This window comes from Ammospiza nelsoni, chromosome 7, assembly GCF_027579445.1.
Source record: "Ammospiza nelsoni isolate bAmmNel1 chromosome 7, bAmmNel1.pri, whole genome shotgun sequence".
Classification (NCBI taxonomy): domain Eukaryota; kingdom Metazoa; phylum Chordata; class Aves; order Passeriformes; family Passerellidae; genus Ammospiza; species Ammospiza nelsoni.
Window position 1 is genome coordinate 8,453,807 of NC_080639.1, and position 22,220 is coordinate 8,476,026.

Genomic DNA, 22,220 nt, shown 5'->3' on the forward strand with positions numbered 1-22,220 from the left:
CACCGTGCCCAGCACACCCACCTGCAGCCCGGGGCAATGCTGACACCGATGGCCGCTCCTGCCGGCGCCGACGGGCCCGGCACGGCCAGCACGGCCCCGCACACACTGACCTGGTGTCCAGCACAGAATTAAAACCCTCATTCAGCCCACAATGACAATTACAGAACCTTTGCCATACCCAAATTTGCCTGAGCTCACAGGGCTCATTGTGCATTTACACACTTGGCATTTCTCCTGGGGGTTAAGGAACAGAACCAAAACATTCAAAAACCATCATGGACATCACACAAAATAACTTCTCACTGGTCTTACCCATTCGTTGCTTGACACTCTTGTAATAATGGACTATTTGAAAAAGATTCTATGGCTCAGAGATTAAATGGAAAATGACAAATGCTACCAGTTGCATCCTTACCTTGATGGCCCCATTTATACAAGTCAAGCCTCTCCAGATGCCACACCATCTTTTTAGATGATTTCATTACAGCTGAAAGAAGACTTATTTCCACCTACAAAAATGCTAAAGAAATCTTTTGAGCAAAAACATGTCATTAGTACCAGAACATGTCTCAAGTACCTGTAATGTCATTTATAAAGCACATTGCACCATGAAAGCAATTGATTTCTAAAACACTCCCTTTTGATAGATACACTGGTATTGCATGAGAAATAACATTGGTCAAACAATGAGGTAAGTAGGATATTCCATTAGAGTTACAAGTTACAAAAATGCACAATCTCAAAATACCTCTAAGCACACCAAAAGAAAGCACATTTTAAATCAGAGCCTGATGGCTTATTCCATTGATTAAATACATTTGAAAACACTTTGCTTACATGGAGAAAGACAGGTATAAATACACAAAGAGAACTTGTTTCCCCATTTCGTTCAGAACAGGTTTACAAACACACACCTGATATTCAAGTGTCAGAGTTAATACAAACCTGCACATAATGTACAAAAAGCAAATAACAGTCTTTGAACTTACATGTCCCCTATCTTATGCTTAAACCTACCAGACAGCCACACAATTGAACAGGATTTAAAAGTACAGTAAAGTCAAAGGTATTCACTCCTCTCCCAAAATCAGCTACAAGTCCTTGAGATCCATTCCAACTGTGCAATGCTGCAAAGATTACAGAGCACCCAATGTCCATGGATGACCATGCTGTGTAACTGGAGACACAGCTAGTTTTCCTCAATGAGTTTGCAACATTATTGGAATAATTCTGAGCTCTAGGAACAATGCCCCACACTTGCCACGTATAAGACTTTGACATTTCTTAAGGGATATTCCGCAGCTGAATTCTGTTTTTCTTCATTTATAGAGTGAGAATCATATTCACTTCTGAAACCATCTATTTCACATAGAATTTATTCCCAACTTACTTCCAAAGTGTTTACATATAAGTACCTTACAATTTCACTAAATAATAGCCACATTTACCTGGGAAACCATTTACTCAAACTCTACTATAAATGTTATATCTTCAACAGATTAAAATTAGCTACAAATGCAGACTCTAATTTAACTAAAAATTTCCTGGAGAAAGACTGAAAAAGCAACTACATTATGCATACAGTTCTCTCTTAACTTTAGCAACCAAAACCAAACTCAAACCTTGTCACTGTAGCAGACCTGCCCCTCAGCAGAGCACATTTCCTCCATTTTTTGACTAGTCACTCTCTCTTCTTGATATTTTTGCTATTGCTTTCAAAATCCTTTCACAATGATTTGACCATTAATTGGGATGTCAGCAAATGAGCTCTTCTGTGCAAATAAACTCAACCTTCCCTATGATGCCAGAATCACTTGGGTTTGTTTGCCAAAAAGTCACACCAAATATCTACATTGAATTTTGAAATACTGATCAGCAAGTATCCTGTCACCAAAGAAAATCTTAAACCCGGTTAATCAAAAAAAGCTCTGGAACCAGGAGACTACAAACAGTCTAAGATGTCAACCTTAAATAAAAGCATCTATTTCATTCTTAATATTAATAGTTTATATAGGAATTTAAACTATCTCCTTTAGTTATTCTTTTATGTATATGAAAGGTTAGTAATTGTCCTACATTTCTATACCATCTAGAAAGAAACAAGTTGTTCTTTCAGGTCTAACCACAAGTTGAGAGTTTCACACCCTGCTTTGCTCCCAGGGCAGCAGTAACTCACCCAGCACAGCCCTGGGTGCACAAGGGCTCCCCTGGCACAGCTGACCCTGCCAAGAGCTTTTGGTGCCTCCAGAGCCTCCTCAGGGCTCCCCCTGCCCTCAGCCCCGAGGCTGCTCTGCCCAGGGCCAGGGCTCAGCACTGGCCACTCACCCCAAACACTGCCAGCAACCCACTGCTGCCCTGGCACCCGCCTGGCACCCCAAACACCCCCAGGGCAACAGCCCATTGTGAGCACACAAACAGCCTGGCACCCCAAACATTCCCACCTCTGCTGCCTCATGGCAACCAAGGGCACAACACTGAAATAGCATTGACATTATCTATAGTACCACAGATTTCAGCTATTATTTCTACCAAAGAAAAAGATCCAACCAAAATCCCTTGGATTTCCTTCTGAGGGCAACTATCTCTGAATCAGCTAAGAGAATCTTCTTCATTTCTATAGGATCTACTTCATAGACCAGTCATTCCCAAGTTGAATCAAAAAAACTTACATATATCTTATATACAATTTCCCTTAAGAATATCTACATGTACCTGGAAAAAATTAATTGCATCTCTACTACAAATGTTTTGTTTTCCATGGCTCCAACTCACTTACAAACACAGATTCGATCTTAGTTCTAAATTCCCAGACATTCCAAAGTACAGTTCCATTTGTAACCTTGTTTTCTATTTTTTATCAATACCTAGGACATAAAAGCAAGTAAAATGGCATTGAGTTCACTTTCATTTTTTAAAACAAAACTATTAAAATCCAAACAAAGCCAGACTCGAACTTGGTCACTGTTACAGATAAGCTCTCCCAAGGTGCACATTACCTCCAATTCTTGATTTTTTTCCTCTCTCCCTTTGATAACGCTTCCTGCTGTTTTCCAAATCTTTGTACAGTTATTTGACCATTTCAGTGCAACTTTAGCATTAGTGGTACCAAGTATGACCCCTGATAGAACCATATTCTACCCTTCCTATGCATCACTCAGGACTTGTTTGCCAAAGAGTCACACCAAATACATTGATTTTGGGAAGCTACAGTCAGAAATTACCTAGTAACACTCTTGCTCCCAGGAAAAAACCTTAAAATGGCACTGAGCAATATTACACTGCTCTGTATTAGCACAGATCACTAAAGGACCCAGTTATTCTGCCTAAAGGCATCAGCTCTCCATTTACCAAACCAGTCATTGTTCTCATCCCCAATAAATGTCATTGAAATGTTACCATTATGTCCAGTCACACAATGAACACACTCAGCGGTGCCCTGCTGGCCTGGGCAGGTGATCCTGTTTCCCCACACACACCTCAGCTTTTAATTGTCTATTAGAAAACTATCAACACTTAGGGAAGAGTTTTATAACCGTGAAGTCTTGGAATTTACCCCAATTCCCATGGCATTATTAAAATGCTTTATAAGCAAAGATCAAATACTGCTACTGTCTCTATCATTCATCAGCTGACAGAGAGCAGTGCTACAGAGAGCTTCAAAACCAAACACCACTGACACTGCTGCATCACCATTTGAAAAGCATTGGATTTTGTGCTTGCACTGACACTTGAACCTGATTATTCAAAACAACATGGGAACCAGATGACAAATAGTCTATAAGATGCAAAACTTAGATAAAACCATTATCTTATGCTTAATTGTTCAAAAACCTTTTAAAAATAACTCTTCATGTAGTTATTCTTTCATATTCAGAAAACATTCTTAAACATCATTTTGATAATAGAAGATTCAACTCTTTAAAGAGAAGCTCTCCACTTAGCTTTCTGTCCTTCATCCCTGTTAAGAAAAGGCATTTGGTTGAAAACAATGACAGACATCATACAAAATAACTTCATACAGGTCTCACCCCCCATTGGTTGCTTGACACTGCTGTAATAATAAGTCTATTCTATGGCTCAGAGATTGGTCTAGACCCAACACGATCTTTTTAGGTGATTTGATTACAGCTGAAAGAATACTTATTTCCAGCAACAAGAACATATTAAAAAACATTTCTGGAAAATATGTCATTAGTACCAGAACATGTCTCAAGTACCTGCAAATGTCATTTATAAACCACATTGCACCATTCAAGAAACTTCATTTTAGAACTGTCATTTTGATAGACACACTGCTATTACAATAAAATAAGGAAAAGAGGATACTCTAACACAGATACAGCTTACTGGAATTGGCCAACATTTCGACATCATCCAGAAAGAAACAAGTTGTTCCTTTAGGTGTGACAGCAAGTTGAGAGTTTCACACCCTGCTTTGCTCCCAGGGCAGCAGTAACTCACCCAGCACAGCCCTGGGTGCACAAGGGCTCCCCTGGCACAGCTGACCCTGCCAAGAGCTTTTGGTGCCTCCAGAGCCTCCTCAGGGCTCCCCCTGCCCTCAGCCCCGAGGCTGCTCTGCCCAGGGCCAGGGCTCAGCACTGGCCACTCACCCCAAACACTGCCAGCAACCCACTGCTGCCCTGGCACCCGCCTGGCACCCCAAACACCCCCAGGGCAACAGCCCATTGTGAGCACACAAACAGCCTGGCACCCCAAACATTCCCACCTCTGCTGCCTCATGGCAACCAAGGGCACAACACTGAAATAGCATTGACATTATCTATAGTACCACAGATTTCAGCTATTATTTCTACCAAAGAAAAAGATCCAACCAAAACCCCTTGGATTTCATTTTTCTGCCAACTTGCTCTGAATCTCTTCATTACTCTCTGGATGCTCCTCTTCCAATTTTGTTTTCTATTTCTGTATTAAGGGAAAAGAGGATGGCTTCTTATTCATTAGGAGCATTTGCTGAGCTAATTTCCACAGAACAACTCATGATTATTGTCACCTCAATCCCACCACACTGTAAAATGTCATCTCCAATTGAATAAATTTGCTACCAATACTAATCTGCGCAGTCCACTTCACAACAATCTGATTAAGAAACCAGTATTACATCTACTTGTTTTATCATTCCAACAGTGAGAATAAAGAAGTCAGTTAAGAAGCTATCTGCTCAAAATTTCCTGTTCTGTGTCAAGAGGAGTGGCATACTGCAGCTTACCTGGAAGGGTGGTTGCTGGTTACCCTAATTCATACTCACAAGTAAGCTCTGAAAGCTCCTGAAACAAAACACATCTTAAATGTGAGCCTGATTGCTTTTTCAAATGTATCTGAAAAATATTTGTTTGCATTAAGAAAGAGAAGCATAAATACACTAAGAGAAAGGGAAATATGCACAATTTCTTTCCCATCTGGTTCAGAATAGGCATATAAACATAGACCTGATACACAAGTATCATGTTTAATATACAGACAGTTATATCATATAATATACAAACAGTAATATAAGACAGTTGCCTGGATCAACCTGCAGAAAAACGTAAATAAATGTTAATTGCATGTTAGACCTCTCATCTTCTGTTTAAACCAACAAGACATCCACACTATCGGACAAGATTGAAAAGTACATCAAAGTCAAAGGTACTCTTTGCTTTCTTAAGTCAGCTACAAGCCCTCGAGATTCAATCCAGCTCTGTGCAATGGGACTGCAAAGCACTCCATGTCCATGCTGTGTAACTGGGGACACTGCTCATTTCCCTCAATGAGTCTGCACCATTATTGGAATCATCCTGAGGCTGAGCAAACCATTCCCCAAACTTTCCATTTATAGGAATCTGACCTTTCTTACCTGATCTTCTTCAGATGAGTTCTGTTTTTTCTTCATTTACAGCTAAAATAATAATCATGTCTATGAAGATAACAACTACTTCAGATACCATTTATTCCTTACTTAAATCCAAATAAAAGTCTATAAATAACTATAAGACTGATTAATAATGTAAATGCCTATTCAAAGTACCTTATTTATTCTTTTATGTTTAAGGAATTTTAACTTCAAATACACTTTTGAATTACTAATATTCAATTCTATAGAGAGATTACAACTCTTTAGAATTCTTCTGTAGGCACAGAGCAAGCTCCAAGAACCCAAATCCAGATTAATACCTAGAGAGTACACTTAGAACACCACATCCTTGATTGGGCAGAGGTACAAAATTCCCAGAGAACAAACCCTTTAAAAGCAGCACCACACATTATAGCATTGCTGAGAAAATCCAGACTAGCACACAGAGAACTCCCAGAAGGATGTTGGTGCTATCACACCACATCACACACCACACCAAGAAAATCACACTCTTATCTCTGGATACAGCTTGTCTTCACATCTCCTTATGGACACCAGTCCTGTCCCAGATAGAAGAAAATGCTGTTGGAAGAATATGACACTTGAAAAAGCCCCTCAGGGAGTAAAGTGCACGTTTACATCCTTTTGGCTCTTCCTCATTAAAACTCTTCCCAAATCCTGCAGCTGTCAAAATTACTTTCTTACACTCTACCTTATTTATACAACCAGAAGTATTCCACTTTTTTTTTTCTTTTTTGTCCCTTGTTCCTGAAGTGGAAAGACCTTTTGTAAAGCTTAATTTAATTTTAAAGTTGATATACATATACATGGAAATCATACATCTTTTCAGCACCTTGACTTACAACTTGTGAACATTCTGTAAATAACAGCAGAGTTTGAGTGTACAAATTACAGTTTTCTGGGACAAGCACTTAGAATGTGGGGCAATTGTGACACCTAATGGCTGTTCCTGAAATGACCTCGAACATTTTAAGGGTAAACCAGTGGAAAAGAGAGTTAGGGGTTTTGAGTTCTGGTTTGGTCACAGGGTATGAGTAACTCACCCACCACCACAGCCCTGTTGGCAGGAGAAGTTCCTCAGCACAGGCAATCCCACCAAAACCAGTTTGTGCCTTAGGAGCCTCCTCAGGCCTCCCTGTGCCACAAGGATGCTCTGCAGAGTGCCCTGAGAGAGCAGTCACCCCAAACATGCCCAGTAAACCACGGCTGCCATAGCAACAGGCTACGACCCCAAACATTCCAAGGGAGCCAGGGACAGCACCTGAGTCTTCCCACAGCAACATACATGTGTTAGCATCTCCTGGACTCATCATGATGGACTCAAGTAAATGCAGTCCAGCCTCTTCTCAGGACATTTTGCCTATAAAAAAAAAAAACAAAAAAAAAAAATACAAAAATTAACAGGCAAAATACCACAACAATACTCACCTTCTACAGCACTTCCAGCACAGATTTAAGTCCTCTACTAGTCCCCGAGAACATTACAAATACCCTGCCTTACCCTCAGGATATGGATTTATCCAGAATGTTCTTCAGGTGGCTCTCATCATTAGTCACAATGTCTCCAGCTGACTTAAGGTAGGTTTGCTCCTATAAAACCCTCCACTGGAGATGGGGGCAGCTTGAGGGAAAGTGTAATGGTTTGGGCAGATCACTAGATTCCTTTTTAAGGGTAAGTTAGAGACAGCCTCTTGAAAAGAGAAGTTTTGTTTTTGTTTGTTAGACTTTTCTCTAAGAGATTTGGAATTTTATTTAGTTTAGCAGAATGATTTATGTTGGAAAAGACCCTTAAGGTCATTAAGACCATTATTAAGCTCTGTCCTGAATATCTGTACACTTTTCATATATTTTCAGGGTAGGTGACTCTTCTGGGCATCCTGTTCTGGTGGGGAAATTCTTCCTAATATTCAATCTAAACCTTCTTTGGCACATTTTGAGTCTGCCTTCTCTTGTCCAATTGTCTTTTTTTTTTTTTTTTTTTTGGGGGGGGGGGAGAAGAGATGAGCCCCCCTGACTACAATCTCTTCTCATGTAGCAGCAGAGAATGATAAGGTTCCCTGAGCTCTTGTATTTTTTTTCCTCCAGGCTAAACATTCCTAATTTCAAGAGCCTTTGTCAGAGGGCTAAAGCCTGAGAGTGTTGTTTCATCACAGATATGAAAACATGGAGCAGGGGAGATGAAGAAGTGAGTGTCCTTACCTGTAAAACTCAAATGTAAAACAAATATGGAGGTGAGTAGGAGTTACAGCTCTACAGCTGGTTTGTGACAGAGAAGGAAGGATCTGGAGACTTTGCTTTTTGTTCCAATTTGGATGCAAGCAGCAGCTCTTTGGCTGTGTCTTTGTCGGTTCATACTCAACTTTCTCACTTGGCAGAGACTCAAAGTTTGGTTTTTGTTTGTGGGGGAAGAACAGGAAAATGTATTAAACTGGGATTATTTTAATTGTGGAAGATGCATGCACACCATGATGTTAGTAAACCTCAATGAGTGCTTGGACTGCCCGCTTGTCATTTATTCAATTCTGCATAAAGCAATCTTATGTTCATAAGAAATAGAGTAACATTTTCATCTCTGAGGTACAGCAAAGGAGGTGGAAAAAAGTTAAGAAGCTCGAGTTATGTTAAGCCTGATATTTCTGTGGTTACTTAGGATTTTTTAAATGAAATATTGTAGACAGTACTGACTTATGTTAGCTCATAATTCTAGCCTCAACTAGTTCTAAATCTAATGCTGGATGCAAATTAGAACCAAGTTGCATAAATTTCTAGAAACCAGAAATAAAATACTGTTTTTCAGGCTTGGATGGATTAATCTTTTAATTATGTGTTGTATTTATGATAATCTTTGTGTTCTCTATTTTTTTCAGATCACAATGGAAAGAGGCAACAACATGGGAATAATTTTTCCTTCAAACTGGAAGACACAGTGGCTTATGCCACAAATGAAATAAATTTCACAGAAGAAAACGTTATGGCCTGCCTCACCTTACAGTGGAATCACAGTGATGTTAGCAGGAGTGTGACTGACATGAGAGCAAGTTGTCCCAACAGCTCAATCAAAATGGGCTCAATTTTAGCCTGAATTCCTCCTGTGTCAGGCTCCCACCACTCTGTGCTGCTGTGTCCTTACTGATGGATCAAGAAATGATTAGTTATTATAAATCTGACTCAATGTGAACCAGTATTGCCTGGTAATCCAGGAACCTCCTAGACCTTCCTTTGGCTCGTGCTTCTTTGTGACTCTGAGCCCACAAACAAAATCTGGAATTGTTTCCAGTAATATGCAGACTATGTAGATTGCAAACTGAAGAACCAAAGGGTCGCCTGCAGCAGGTGACACAGGGACGCATCCAGATGGATTTGGAATGTGTCCAGAGACGTGGACCCAGCCATGCCCTTCCTGGGAAACTGTTCCAGTGCTCTGCCACCCTCCATGAAGAGAAGCTGCTCCTCTTGTTGAGGTAAAACTCATAATGTTTTACTTTATGCCATAAATGTGCTTCATCATGTCCCAACTCTTAGCCTGACACAGGCCACCTTGGACTCTGCCAGGCCTGGGGCTGTGAGCCCTTCCCTGGGGAAAGATGCCCCTGCAAGCGGCTGAATTGGGATTAATTGTCACCTAATGGCTGTTTGTCTCCTGACATTTAATTGTCTGGTTTGTGTGTCCTTCAGGATCCAGCCAGATCCTGTTAAAAATGACCAGATAATACTAGCTTTCATATTAATGTATTAGCTTTTGGATGTTATTGATTGTAAGTATTCTTTTTAGCTGCTTGTTAATATGATATAATCAGCTTAAGTATTGCTCATAGACAGTAATGTGATGAATATAATATCTACATATTGCTTATAGAAATAATAGTGATGAATGCATTGTAATACTGACCTTAGCAAAACATAAGCTGTGAAAAGGCTTTTGTGGAACTAAGAACAGTGTCAGGCCATCCACTGACTGACCCCTCCAAGTGATAAGATAACCATGACACAAACCAGAGGATAATTAGAGAATACAGTGTTATTTTTAAGGAGAACACACTAAATCCCTCTCAGAGGATGTGAAACAGCAGGATGGAGACACAAGAAATAAAATATATTGACCTGATGCACAGGATGTCATGGGAGTGTGAAGAAGCCAAACAAAGGAATTCCCAAAAGTTCAGATGAATGTTTGAATAATATATGAAACACATGAATATGCTGTGATGTAACTGTATAAATATAACACTGTCTGTGTGTTCTTTGGCCAGGAGCACCCCAGTGCTGGATTTTTCTCTCTTATTTTATCCCATTTTAAGCTTTACAAAAATTCTTTATCCTGAACTCCATTTCTCGCAATCCGAAGCATGTGAAAAATGATGCTGCACAAAGCCAGTGTCCTGGAAGAAGACAGCAGAGTCCTGCAAGATTCAATTTATTGGAATAAAGGGAGAGAACACACTGCACCATTCTCCCGTGGAGTCTCTCAGAGAGCATTAATCCCAAACTGCTGGCTGCATGTTGCCTTCTGTCCTTTCCCCAGTGGCCGAACCACTAGGAAGGTACAGCCTTCGGCATATTCCTACCTGAACTTGGATCCTCCTGCATCGTGCATTGCATGACCACTAAAATTAGCTTGAAGCCCCTCCCTAGATGAAGAAGTTAATACTTGTAAATCTATTAAGCCTGCACATTTTTCCTAGAGTTGAAAAGCCCAGGCTGTCCTTGATTCTGCAACAAACATGGCCTGCACGCCCATCCTCCCAGAACCTGCCAGGCCAGTTCAGAACGAGTCGCTGTAAGGACACTCGCAGCCCTTTCCCTTCACATGGAAACACCAGCCTATGACCAGCCGAGCACTGTCCATTTCTCATCACATGGAAATCACTGCCGCTGACCAGCAGGACAGGACCCCTTTCCCCTCCCTCACATGGAAACCACAGCCTCTGATAAGGAGAGCAGTGTCCCTTCACAAAGAAACCACAGCCTCTGACCCACAGAGCAGTGTCCCTTTCCCCTCACACGGAAGCCATCACCTCTGACCAGCAGTGTCCCTTTCCCCTCACACGGAAGCCATCACCTCTGACCAGCAGTGTCCCTTTCCCCTCACACGGAAGCCATCACCTCTGACCAGCAGTGTCCCTTTCCCCTCACACGGAAGCCATCACCTCTGACCAGCAGCGTCCCTTTCCCCTCACACGGAAGCCATCACCTCTGACCAGCAGCGTCCCTTTCCCCTCACACGGAAGCCATCACCTCTGACCAGCAGTGTCCCTTTCCCCTCACACGGAAGCCATCACCTCTGACCAGCAGTGTCCCTTTCCCCTCACACGGAAGCCATCACCTCTGACCAGCAGTGTCCCTTTCCCCTCACACGGAAGCCACCGCCTCTGACCAGCAGAGCAGCGTCCCTCACGCTCCCTCACACGGAAACTATCACCTCTGACAAGAAGAGCACTGTCCCTTTCTCCTCACGATGAAACCACAGCCTCTGACCAGCAGAGCACTGTCCCTCACGCTCCCTCACACGGAAACACCCGCCGCTGACCAGCAGAGCAGTGTCCCTTTCAACTCACACGGAAATCTCCGCCTCTGACAAGCAGAGCAGTGTCGCTTTCCTCTCCCTCCCAGTGAAACCACAGCCTCTACCATGCACAGCACTGTCCCGTTCCCGCACGCCCTCCCCGCTACCTCACACCACGCACCCTCCCGTGACGTCACGCGCCCCGCCCCACCCCACCCGTAACGCGACTCGCCCCGCCCCCGCCCCGTGACGTCAGGCGGCGCGCGCAGCCTGCCGGGAGGCGATTGGCCGGCGGGCGGCGCGTTCCCATCGTGCCTCGCGGGACCCGTTGCGCCTCCCCCGCGGCGGCGGCGCGGCCCGAGCCCGTCCCGGCCCTTCCCGGCGCTGCCCGGCCCGGCCCCAGGAGCCCCGCGGGAGCCCCGGCCCGCCCCGCCATGCCCCCCAAGAAGCAGCAGCAGCCGGCGGGGGGCAGCAAGAAGGCGGACCAGAAGAAGAAGGAGAAGATCATCGAGGTGAGCAGGCCCAGGCCGCGGCCTCTCGCTGGGCCCTGGCGGCGGCGGCGGCCCGGGGAGGGATCGCGGGGCCGGGAGCGCTCTGTGCCCGGGGAGGCGCTGATCGCACCCAGCTCTGGCCGGGACACTGCTGGGCCTGAACGTGAAGTGACAGCCCTGCTATGCTGTTTTGCTCGCCCTTTGCCGTGTGCATCCCGGTGTCCGTGTGTGCCCAGAGTCCGGCTGGCTGGGCTGTTGGTCTGTGCTCCTGGGCTACGACCAGATCTCTCCAGAGATCGCTTCACACCTTAATGATTCCTTGGTTCCTTACTCACATTGCCGTGGGTTCTGTTACAATTTGAGCGGATCGAAAAATAAACAAAACCACACCTGCTAGAGGGGTGTGCGTGTTTGTCTGTGCTGTGTGTCTGAATTTATGCGCACAGTACAAGCAGCATAGTTACAGAAATTTAAATATTTCCCTGAATTATTGGCGCGGAGGATGCTGCTCAGGTGAAATACCCGTGTGATGAGTGTGTTCCTTTAAATCTGGGGTTGTGGGTGGTTGCTTCTGTGGTTTTTGGAAAGGTCAGGTTAGAGCAGTTGGTCTTGTGTTTTCCTGATGTTGGAGTTCCTGAGGTTCTTGCTGAATGTAGCTGCCCTGGAAAAATTCTGCTTTTTATTACAAAGAAGTGTAGCTGAAAGGGGAGAACCTGGCATTAGTTGTTAGCAATAGATTCTTATATAAATCAAATACACAGGGATTATATTTTCCATACTGTATTTACAGTAGAAATCAAGTGTGTAAATGATAAATTTTCTTTCCTATCTAATTGTGTTGACTTATCCAGTTAGCACCAAGTAACACAGGGAGCATGTTGTAAGTGAAACCAGCATGAGTCTGGAAACTTGGACCTGTTTATTTTGTAATTAATTTGTAATATGCTTTTGGATTGTTTGACTTCCACAAACATATTTGCACTGAGCTGTTTTCACTGGATGAACATCTGTTACTTTTTCCTTCAAGGAGGAAAACGTTGGTATCAAATCAAAGGCATGGATAAGTTCTTAAGGCAGGTATTTCAGTTACAAAAAAATAATTTCTGCCTCAGCAACTCATGTGAAAATAAGCTGGGGTTTTGGGGTTTTTTTGTGAGTTTTTTTTCATAAGTTTGGTATAGGAACTTTTCCTTAACAATAAAACTGAAGATATAGAAGGATTGATTTAGGCAGTAAACAGAAATGTCAAGCAGTGGATTTTAGGAAGTAGAAACACCTGTGCAGACCTGAGGTAGGATGAAGACTTAACTTCAGATTAGTACAGTTGGAAAAGAAAAAGCTCCCAATACTTGAAAATAAAATGTGACATGTCACATGTGGTAATAGGAGAGTGATGTGTGTTATATAGATGCCTGTGTGAATAGTTGAAGGTAGAAGTAATGAGTGATTTCAGGTAGATAGAAGAGAAACCAGCAGTAGTTGTGGCTAATCAATTGTCCTGTTTTCCCAGCTGTTCCTTGGGTATCTCCTGTACCATCTGGTCCTGCTGCCTTGAGAGGCCTGAGAGTGCTGTGTGTCCCCTCTCACACTGATACCAGGCATGAGGAGCTCTGCTGGGAAAAACAAGAGCTCACACAAGGGCCACATTCAGCAGGGAATGCTGAAAAGCCACTTCTGAAGATGATATGAGAGTCCAAATTTTGTCCTTACTGCTTCTTGCTTCACTTGTGTTGCTTGAGGAAATAATCTGTGTTTACTGAAAGCCTAGAGGAGTGGCGAGGGTGGGGTTTCTGTTGTTTTGGTGGTTTTGGGGTTTTTTTTAATTATTAATATGGCTGTGTTTATCTCTTGATTTAGGACAAAACATTTGGCCTAAAGAATAAAAAAGGTGCAAAGCAGCAGAAGTTCATCAAGGCTGTGACTCACCAGGTTAAGTTTGGTCAGCAGAATCCACGTCAGGTAAGTGTTTATTGTGGAATGTTTTCCCACTGCACAGTCAAATCATCTTTCACTCTGTACAGATGGTCAGGAACTGAGGGAGGAGACAGTTGAGCTGTTCCTTGCCTCCTGTGAGTGGCACAGATCTTGCTAACAGTTGTTGTGCACATCTTGTCTAGCTGTAAATTATATGCCTGTGTTAAACTAGTACAGAGTATGGGGGTTTGTTGGATTTTAGTTTGTTGTTTGGTTGGCTTTTGTTGTGAAAAAAGAGCTGCATCCCATCCAAACTCAACTAGTCAAATTTGTCTCCACAGTGTTGTGATGGTAGCATAATTCAGTAGTATTCTGATGGTAGCATAATTCAGTTTAAGGTAAACCTGAAATGAAATTGTAGATACTGGCTGTCAGCAAAGTACAGTTGCACCTTCTTTCTGTTTTTAATTCCCACCTTATTTGAGAAATAGTGAGCAATTCAAATTAACAAGAGTTGTTCCTAAAACTAGAATTGAAGTAAGATAGAAGTATAAATCTATATGTTCTCATTCTTCTACTTATAGAAGTGTTTATTACAATTTTTAATGGACACAAGTCTGTCAAGTCTCCATCTATTTGGTGAACTCTTTGATCAAAAAACCTGAAATTTTGAGCTGCTGTGTGCAAGCTGGCTCTTCTGTACTATGAAATAAAATGAGTTACAATGTTTACCTTATACTCAGTCAGAAAGCATGGATTTAATGGAAATGATCCAAGTCTCTTACTCCTAGTGCAAGCTAGCTGTTACATATTTACACAGCTTTCTGTCCTGTGAATAAGCCTGTAAAATTATAACATTTGCATTAGCTCAGTTCATGATGCCATACATACATATACATTTCTTGCATAACAAGAATGAGCTAGCATGGAAAGCCCAGCTTGAAGAGTAAAGTTGGTATTTGGGTCATTAAATCTAATAGTTTTTATTTTTGTTGTAGAAAATATTCCTTGATGTCACTTCAAAAACATTGCTGTTATTCAAACAGTTCTGAAAGTTGTATATGAAATCCCTTGATCTGTGGCATGTATACAAATACCACTATGTAAAATAGCCAGCCTAAAATAATGTTATTTCTCAAATGCTGTTTGGGTGTTGGATGTCAGGACCAAGTCTTTAAATCTGATTATGTCTCTTACCTTATAGAATTGTTAGGATTGTTCCTGAGAAAGAACTTTTTAAAGCAATTTTCCTCATGTCATGAGATTAAAATGGAAATGCTGTTAGAGCTTTACCTTTGATAGTGAGGGGTTTTGTTTTCTTTTTTTGTTCCTTTTTTGATTTGTTATGGTTTCTTTGGGTTTTTTGTTTCCTGTATTTTGAGGGGGTTTGTTTGTTTGTTTTTTTTGGTTTGTTGGTTTTTTTTAAGACAAGCTTCATCTTCAAGCATTTAGAGCTCTGAAGAGAAACAAAAGCACTCTTAAAGTACAATTTTCTGTAGTTGTCATATGTGGGTTTGTGTGTTATTTAAAATAGCATTTGTGAACTTTTACTAGGAAAACTAGCCAAGCTGCTAATTACTTGTTAAAACACTTTGGTGTATTTTTGCCAAGTTCACCATAAGATCAAAGCTCCTTTTTTAATATTACACTGTGGTTTAGAAAATAAAACTACATCCTTGTTTGTGGTGTTAGTGTCACTGGCTTCCCATAAGGACCAGAGGCAAATAAGCACAGAATCCTTAAGGGCAGAGATGACCTCTAAGATCACTGAGTCCAGCCATTAACCCAGCACTAAACCATGTTCCCAAGTGCCACATCTACACATTTTGAACACTTCTAGGGATGGTGAGTCCACCAATGCTTGACACACCCTTTCAGTGATGAAATGTTTCATAAAATCTCATCTGAACATTGTCTGGGGTAACTTGAGACCATTGCCTCTTATCCTGTCACTTGTTACCTTGAAAAAGAGATGGAGCCCCACCTTGCTAAATCCTCCTTTCATATCTGATCTAAGAATGTTTCTCCCATGTCCTCTTTCATGTGTTTTCATCCCACTTTGGTATAGACACATGCCTGCTCTGGCTTACCCAAAGAAGGATGAGGCAGAGTAAGGTATCCTTTTGCTAGCCATGCAGTTTTCCTTCCCTGGATGAGCTTATTTTTCTGACTTGGTCCTCAGTTAAACAATGAAACATTATATGTTGAGTTGATCCAAATTGAAATAATGTTCTAAAAGCACTTCCAATTTCTATGGACAGATTTCCTGGAATTTCTACCTGTTGTATGGATCAGAAGAAAGTGTAAAGCAGCATGTAGGGGATTCAAGAGAGGGTTTTTTTGTGCAGATCTGGAAGTAGTTGCACTGCAAAAAGAGAAGTTTCAGTGCCTCTCAGTGGCTTTCCTGCCTGTGAAGGTGCAGTAGGGGTCACTGTGACACTGAAGGAACCTGCCAGCACTCTCCTCTCTGGCAGATTTACTTTGCTACATGCTTTGCTGTCCCTCCTGTGGAACAGGTCAGTAAAGGGCACCAGCTGCACACACAAGAGTAGCAATTCTGAGCCTTGCAGGCATCACAGATTGTTTCATTCCTGCCCTTGTAAACTGATTCTGAATTATTGGCTATTTTAACCTGCAGTTTGTGTCAAGTGAGTTCTGGCATCCTGCTTTTCTCTGTATAGGTTGCTCAATCAGAAAGTGAGAAGAAATTAAAGAAAGAAGATAAGAAAAAGGAATTACAAGAATTAAATGAGCTCTTCAAGCCTGTGGTTGCTGCACAGAAAATTAGCAAAGGTATGACTAACAGATTTCTCTTCATTTATGTTTTCTTACTCATATAACTACTTAAAGTATAATAACCCTTCAATAGCCAGTTGCTATTTTAATGAAGTAGATGTGACTATTTCCTTCTCCATCTAGTGTGCCAAGTAGTTTGTCAATCATGACATTGTTTTGAGAAGTCCTCTGGGGTCAGTAAATCATTAGAATATCAAAAGCTACATTGATGTTGGTCAGCACAGCTGAATATACTTGGCTGTGTTCTGATTCATCAGTTAGATACTTCTGGATGTGTGGCATGATTTTTGTGTGTGTGTGATGGTATTCAAAACAGCCTGTGTCCCCAGGGGAGTGTGACCAGAGAAAGGACATAAGATCATAACTGTTGTCTTAACAGAAGACTTGTACTCAAATCAGAGCAGTAAATACTTTCCACTTACTTGTATCTGACTCCATAATTAGCAGTAGCATTTGGTTTGGTCTCTCTTGAGGTTGGTTATTGAACAAACAAACTTTTTGATGTTACCAAGTTTTTACTTACCTGTCTTCTAGAGTTTATGTGCAATAATTTTTGACAAAATAAGTGTGATTTTCATATATTTCAAGTATATCTTTTCATTCTCTATTTATCCTTGATATTCTCAGGATTTCTAATATATAACTTTTGCTTAAAAACAGTATTAAAATATAAAAACTTCCTTCACTCAGGTGCTGACCCAAAATCTGTAGTTTGTGCTTTCTTCAAGCAAGGCCAGTGCACTAAAGGAGACAAGTGCAAGTTTTCTCATGATTTGTCCTTGGAAAGGAAGTGTGAAAAGCGAAGTGTCTACATCGATGCTAGAGATGAAGACCTTGAAAAAGGTATAATAATTGTAGACATTTACTGCTGAGCTATTCTGATTCTGAAACTGGAATTTTAAGATTAAATGTCTTCTGTATTATGATCCTGAAGAACAGTGACTATGGCAGTGTCATGTGTTCTGTCATACAATTTGCAAGTTGAGCAGTATTTGACCTTTTTGCAGTAGCTGTTTCCCTCAAGTTCTGTAGAAGGGAAAGGGGGAAGTGCAATGAGCAGCCAGAGTTGCCTTCCAGAACTGCTACTGGTGTTTGGCCAGAAGTGCACAGTTCTGCATTCAGGGGTACTTGGGAATTTTTTCTGTGACTCTCTCTCCCCAGATGACTTGTTGGCTAAGTACTCTGGATTTTACTTTTATTTAGCAGTGATTAGAGATTTTACAGAACTTGGGTTTTTTTTTGTATTCCCTTAGTTTTAGTCTTTTATTTGAGTTTTAGCCTCTGTCACCCTAAATGTATCTGATGGGATCCCACAGACTCACTGCTAATGTTGTCATTGGTGATATGCTTCTTTTGGTGGAAGCTTCTTTTAACTTTAACACAGATAATTTGGTATTATCTCTTTCAAGCCTGCAGTTAGATTAGCTATATTTCTGAATATTACCATCCAACTTTCTCTTTTGTTCAGTTGTCTTGTTTTTCTTCTTTTCCCTTGTACACACTCAGTACTGTATAGATGGAATGGCACATTATTGAGTGTTTAACTCACACTTTATGCATTTCAAAATTAAAATTTCTAGGGCTTTTGAGGTAATTGTTCTTAGAGTGGCATAGGAGAGTTTGAAAACGGTATTTTAAGAACCTAAATTTATTTTCCCTAGAATAAACTACTTAAAATGTAGGAATTGTATATTAAAGCTGTTAGTGGGCAGAAAAGCAGCTTGCTGGCAATGTTCAGTATTTGGATTTTTCTGTGAAACCATCTGTTGTCTTTTTCTAGATACAATGGACAACTGGGATGAGAAGAAGCTGGAAGAAGTAGTGAACAAGAAGCATGGTGAGGCGGAAAAGAAAAAACCCAAAACCCAAATAGTATGTCTTCTTTTATTTTTTTTATTACTTTTTTTAAATTGAGCTCTACTAGAAGGAATTAAATGCAGTGCAGTCTGGCATTAGATGTGTTTTGTCATGATGTAAAAATTTAAAATGGAATATTATAATGATGTTCTGAGTAGACAGCTGGCCTGATAGTATTTCTTGTAATATCTTTAAAAATTAAAAAAACAAAACCGCAATCCAACAGCTCTTTTCAATCCATAAAAAGTTTTCTCATCTACATTACAAATGGATAGTAGGTGAAGTGCTTTATAGAAATGCTCGAGGTTTCAGCAGTATATCTATTACATCCTAATTGCTTAGAAAATGCAAGTATTTTGATTAGTGAAATCTGTTACTGCAGTGACTGAACTATGTATTGACTTATCTATGTACTGGGTGACATACAAGCATTATAAGCTTTTGCATTTTCACCTAATTTATGAATTGGGAGTAATTTGTAATTTCTGGGCTCTAAGTTCAATGATATTTTTTAGTTCTGCACTAAATGGCATAGTGGGTTAATCCCTTTTTCCTTCTTAGGGACTATTTCACCTCATTTTTAATACCAAGTAATTAAATCCTCTATTGATACCGCCTAAGTTTGCAAAAGTTAAACATTGCTGTGGCTAAATATAAACTATGAATTGCTTGTTAAAGGTCCTAGGATGGCATCTTTACCCAAGAATCCAGAGCTGGAAGGTTTACCAACATGTGAGGCAGATGCAATTTGTGTTGTTGAAAACTGCACCAGTGTTGGTGAGCAGAAAGAGATGTGCTGCTGATTTTACAGAAGTGCAGAGTTTCCAGTCTTCTTCCATCTTGTCTTTTTTAATTGGGATCATCTTGAGGGACAAAAAGCTGTTGATTCCATGAGTTTTAGATACTCAGTTGCACTACTTTGTTTACTGTTTTTAGTAGCAATGTATTTCAGGTGTTCCTTCTGTTCTGGGTGCAGCTGACTCAGAATGACTGAACTTCTGACATGGAGTGGGAAAGAGGACACACTGCTAACAACCTCTGTTTTTGTGCAGGTCTGCAAATACTTCCTTGATGCCATTGAAAACAACAAATATGGATGGTTTTGGGTCTGTCCAGGTGGAGGAGACAACTGTATGTATCGCCATGCCCTCCCTCCAGGCTTTGTATTAAAGAAAGACAAAAAGAAGGAAGAAAAGCAAGATGAAATCTCATTAGAAGATCTAATAGAAAAAGAGGTAAAGTTGTTAGACATGTTTTGGTGGTAGTTGTTTTCATGACTCTGAAGAGATATGTAAAAAATTCATTGATTTATGATAAAAAACTATTAGATGTTTTTAGAGCTGTATGAGCTGGAGCAAAGGATGCATAGCATTGATTCATGGTTTTGTTTAGAAACTATTACTTAGTGAATAGAATTAACTAGAGCTGCATACTTAGTGCAGCTGTTGCTTACTCTTTATTAGGAGGCTTCTATTTCTTAACTGCTATTTCTCATTTATCCATTACAACTGCTTCTGTGGCTTTTCTCATCCCCAGCTCAGTGTCTCCTTAGTTCTCCCTTAACTCTCTAATGAGGCACTAACACCAAGAGCACAAGGCTTTCTGAAGGTGTTGCTGCTCTGCTTCTTTCTGTCACCATTGCTTGGCAGTGTCACTTGAGCAGAGCTGAGCTCTTGTCTTTCCTTTATTTTCTCCTCCACTTTTCCTATTGATTTTCATTCCAACTCATCTCACTAACTGGAAAATCCCATGTTGAGTCAAATGTTAAGAAAGTGATGCATGTTTAACAGTGTAAGAGTCTCAAGAGGGACTTGGAAAGAAATGTTTTCAATTAGTTTCTAGAAAAGAGTAATTAAATATCCAATTTGTTTTAGCCTTTGGAAAGAATTTCTAGCATTAATCAGTTTCTTTTCTGGACAGCGTGCTGCCTTAGGACCAAATGTTACCAAAATTACTCTAGAGTGTTTTATTGCATGGAAGAGAAGAAAAAGACAAGAAAAAATTGATAAGGCTGAGCAAGATATGGAGAGGAGGAAAGCAGATTTTAAAGCTGGCAAAGCATTGGTGGTAAGTTTTACAGTCCAATTCTTACTGTAAGAAGAGCGTTCAATAAAGTTTTGTGAAGAGGTAGCTGGCCTGAAATTGTTTTGCTTATTATTATTGTGTGTCATTTTTGTTTCCTTTTTTTGTGGTTGGTTTGTGTGTGTTGTTTTGTAAGCAGTATAAATTGCATGAAGTACTAACTGCAGGATTTCTTGCTGTGGCTAGATCAGTGGACGTGAGGTGTTTGAGTTCCGGCCAGAGCTGGTTGATGCAGACGATGAAGAAGCAGATGACACACGTTATGTCCAAGGAGCAGGAGATGATGATGAGGTAAAGGAAACAGGATTAAATCAAGGAATGTTTTAATTGCATTAAAGTTTGAAAAATGTCAGTTTGAAAGCCCTTACAATGAAATTAATAGGCTTGGTTTTTAATACTGCCACAGAGTATATTTTATCAGAAGGTTCCTGTTGAAGGTGTTGTAGACATCTTGCAGAAGCGAGGATTTTTGTGGAAAAGTAATTCATGCAGAGCATCTTTGTTTCTTTTCCAGACAGAAGATTCTGTGTGCATAAATGATGTAGATTTGAACCTGTATGTCCCCAAGGCAGTAGAGGAGACTGGTATTACAGTGGCTAATCCAGAGAGATTCAGCACATACACTTCAGTAGAAAAAGATGGTAAGTTGTTATTTTGTCCAGCCTGTTTTCATAGTTGATTATCCAGCCTTGCACATTAACCAGGTACATGCAATTTGGCCAGTATAAATCTTTGTGAATTTCAAATTAAGTAGCTTCCTCATAATTTCAAAATTTGAAGGCATGTTTAGTAGGATTGTGAATTCAGTTGGTGATTAGGAAACTTGTGACACTGAAATGCCTAAGAATTATGTTTATTTTCAGATAATAAATTAAATGAAGCTTCTGGTGGTGATATAAACAGCAGCGAGCAAAATGATTTAGATGAAGATAATGATGGAGATGGGGAATTGGAAAATGGAGTCATTGATGCAGTTCCAGTTGATGAAAATCTCTTCACTGGAGAGGACTTGGATGAACTAGAAGAAGAACTAAACACTCTTGATTTAGAAGAATGAACTAAAAAGCTCCAGTGAGGAATTAAACCTATGTGAAAACTGACTACATTTTTTTCTCCTTTTTGAATAGAATTCTTAAACAAGATGTTTATGGTTATGCAGCTGAATATGATGGGCACGTGATATACCAGGAATGTTTTCCTTCAATCTCATCTACTTCAGTCTTGGCTATGCTCACAGTAAAACGTTCAGAGTAGTTCAGAATTACCCAACAGCTGAATTTGCAGACAGTGAGATTAAAACTTCCAACTAAGAGTAGGAAGTGTAACTGCCTTGCCAGTATGCAAGTGGACAGTTTGACATCAGGTACAGTACAAAAATCCAAGTATACATTCTTCACAAAAAAAAGCATTTTTATTAGTGATTGTGTTGATTTAGAAACTGCCTGAAGTGGTTTTTAGGCAAGGTACTCTAATGGAGCTGATGCAGATTATGCTTCTTTAAGTGGTGATTAGCTTTATTTGATCAGCTGGATACTGAAGATTGTGAACTGATATTTCATACAATACCAGTACAGTGCCCTCTGTTTGAAATGTTTTAAACTTTCCCACCACCTTTTGCCAATAAATCTGTAAATAAAAATCATCAACTTTAAAATACCTGTGTTGATTTTTCTCTGCTAAGTAAGGATATCATACCAAACTGTTA

The 22,220-nt window shown here is 40.5% G+C and overlaps 1 protein-coding gene across 1 annotated transcript; it reads left to right on the forward strand.

Annotated features, from left to right (window-relative positions):
• Positions 1-11,661: 11,661 nt before the first annotated feature.
• On the forward strand, positions 11,662-22,169 carry ZC3H15 (zinc finger CCCH-type containing 15). The gene is made up of 10 exons (XM_059475901.1): positions 11,662-11,887; positions 13,724-13,825; positions 16,462-16,573; positions 17,267-17,419; positions 18,357-18,448; positions 19,486-19,668; positions 20,354-20,500; positions 20,702-20,806; positions 21,030-21,156; positions 21,379-22,169. Exons 1-10 carry the CDS (start codon positions 11,810-11,812, stop codon positions 21,570-21,572), a joined length of 1,293 nt encoding a protein of 430 aa, XP_059331884.1. The 5' UTR covers positions 11,662-11,809; the 3' UTR covers positions 21,573-22,169.
• The last annotated feature ends 51 nt before the right edge of the window (positions 22,170-22,220 follow it).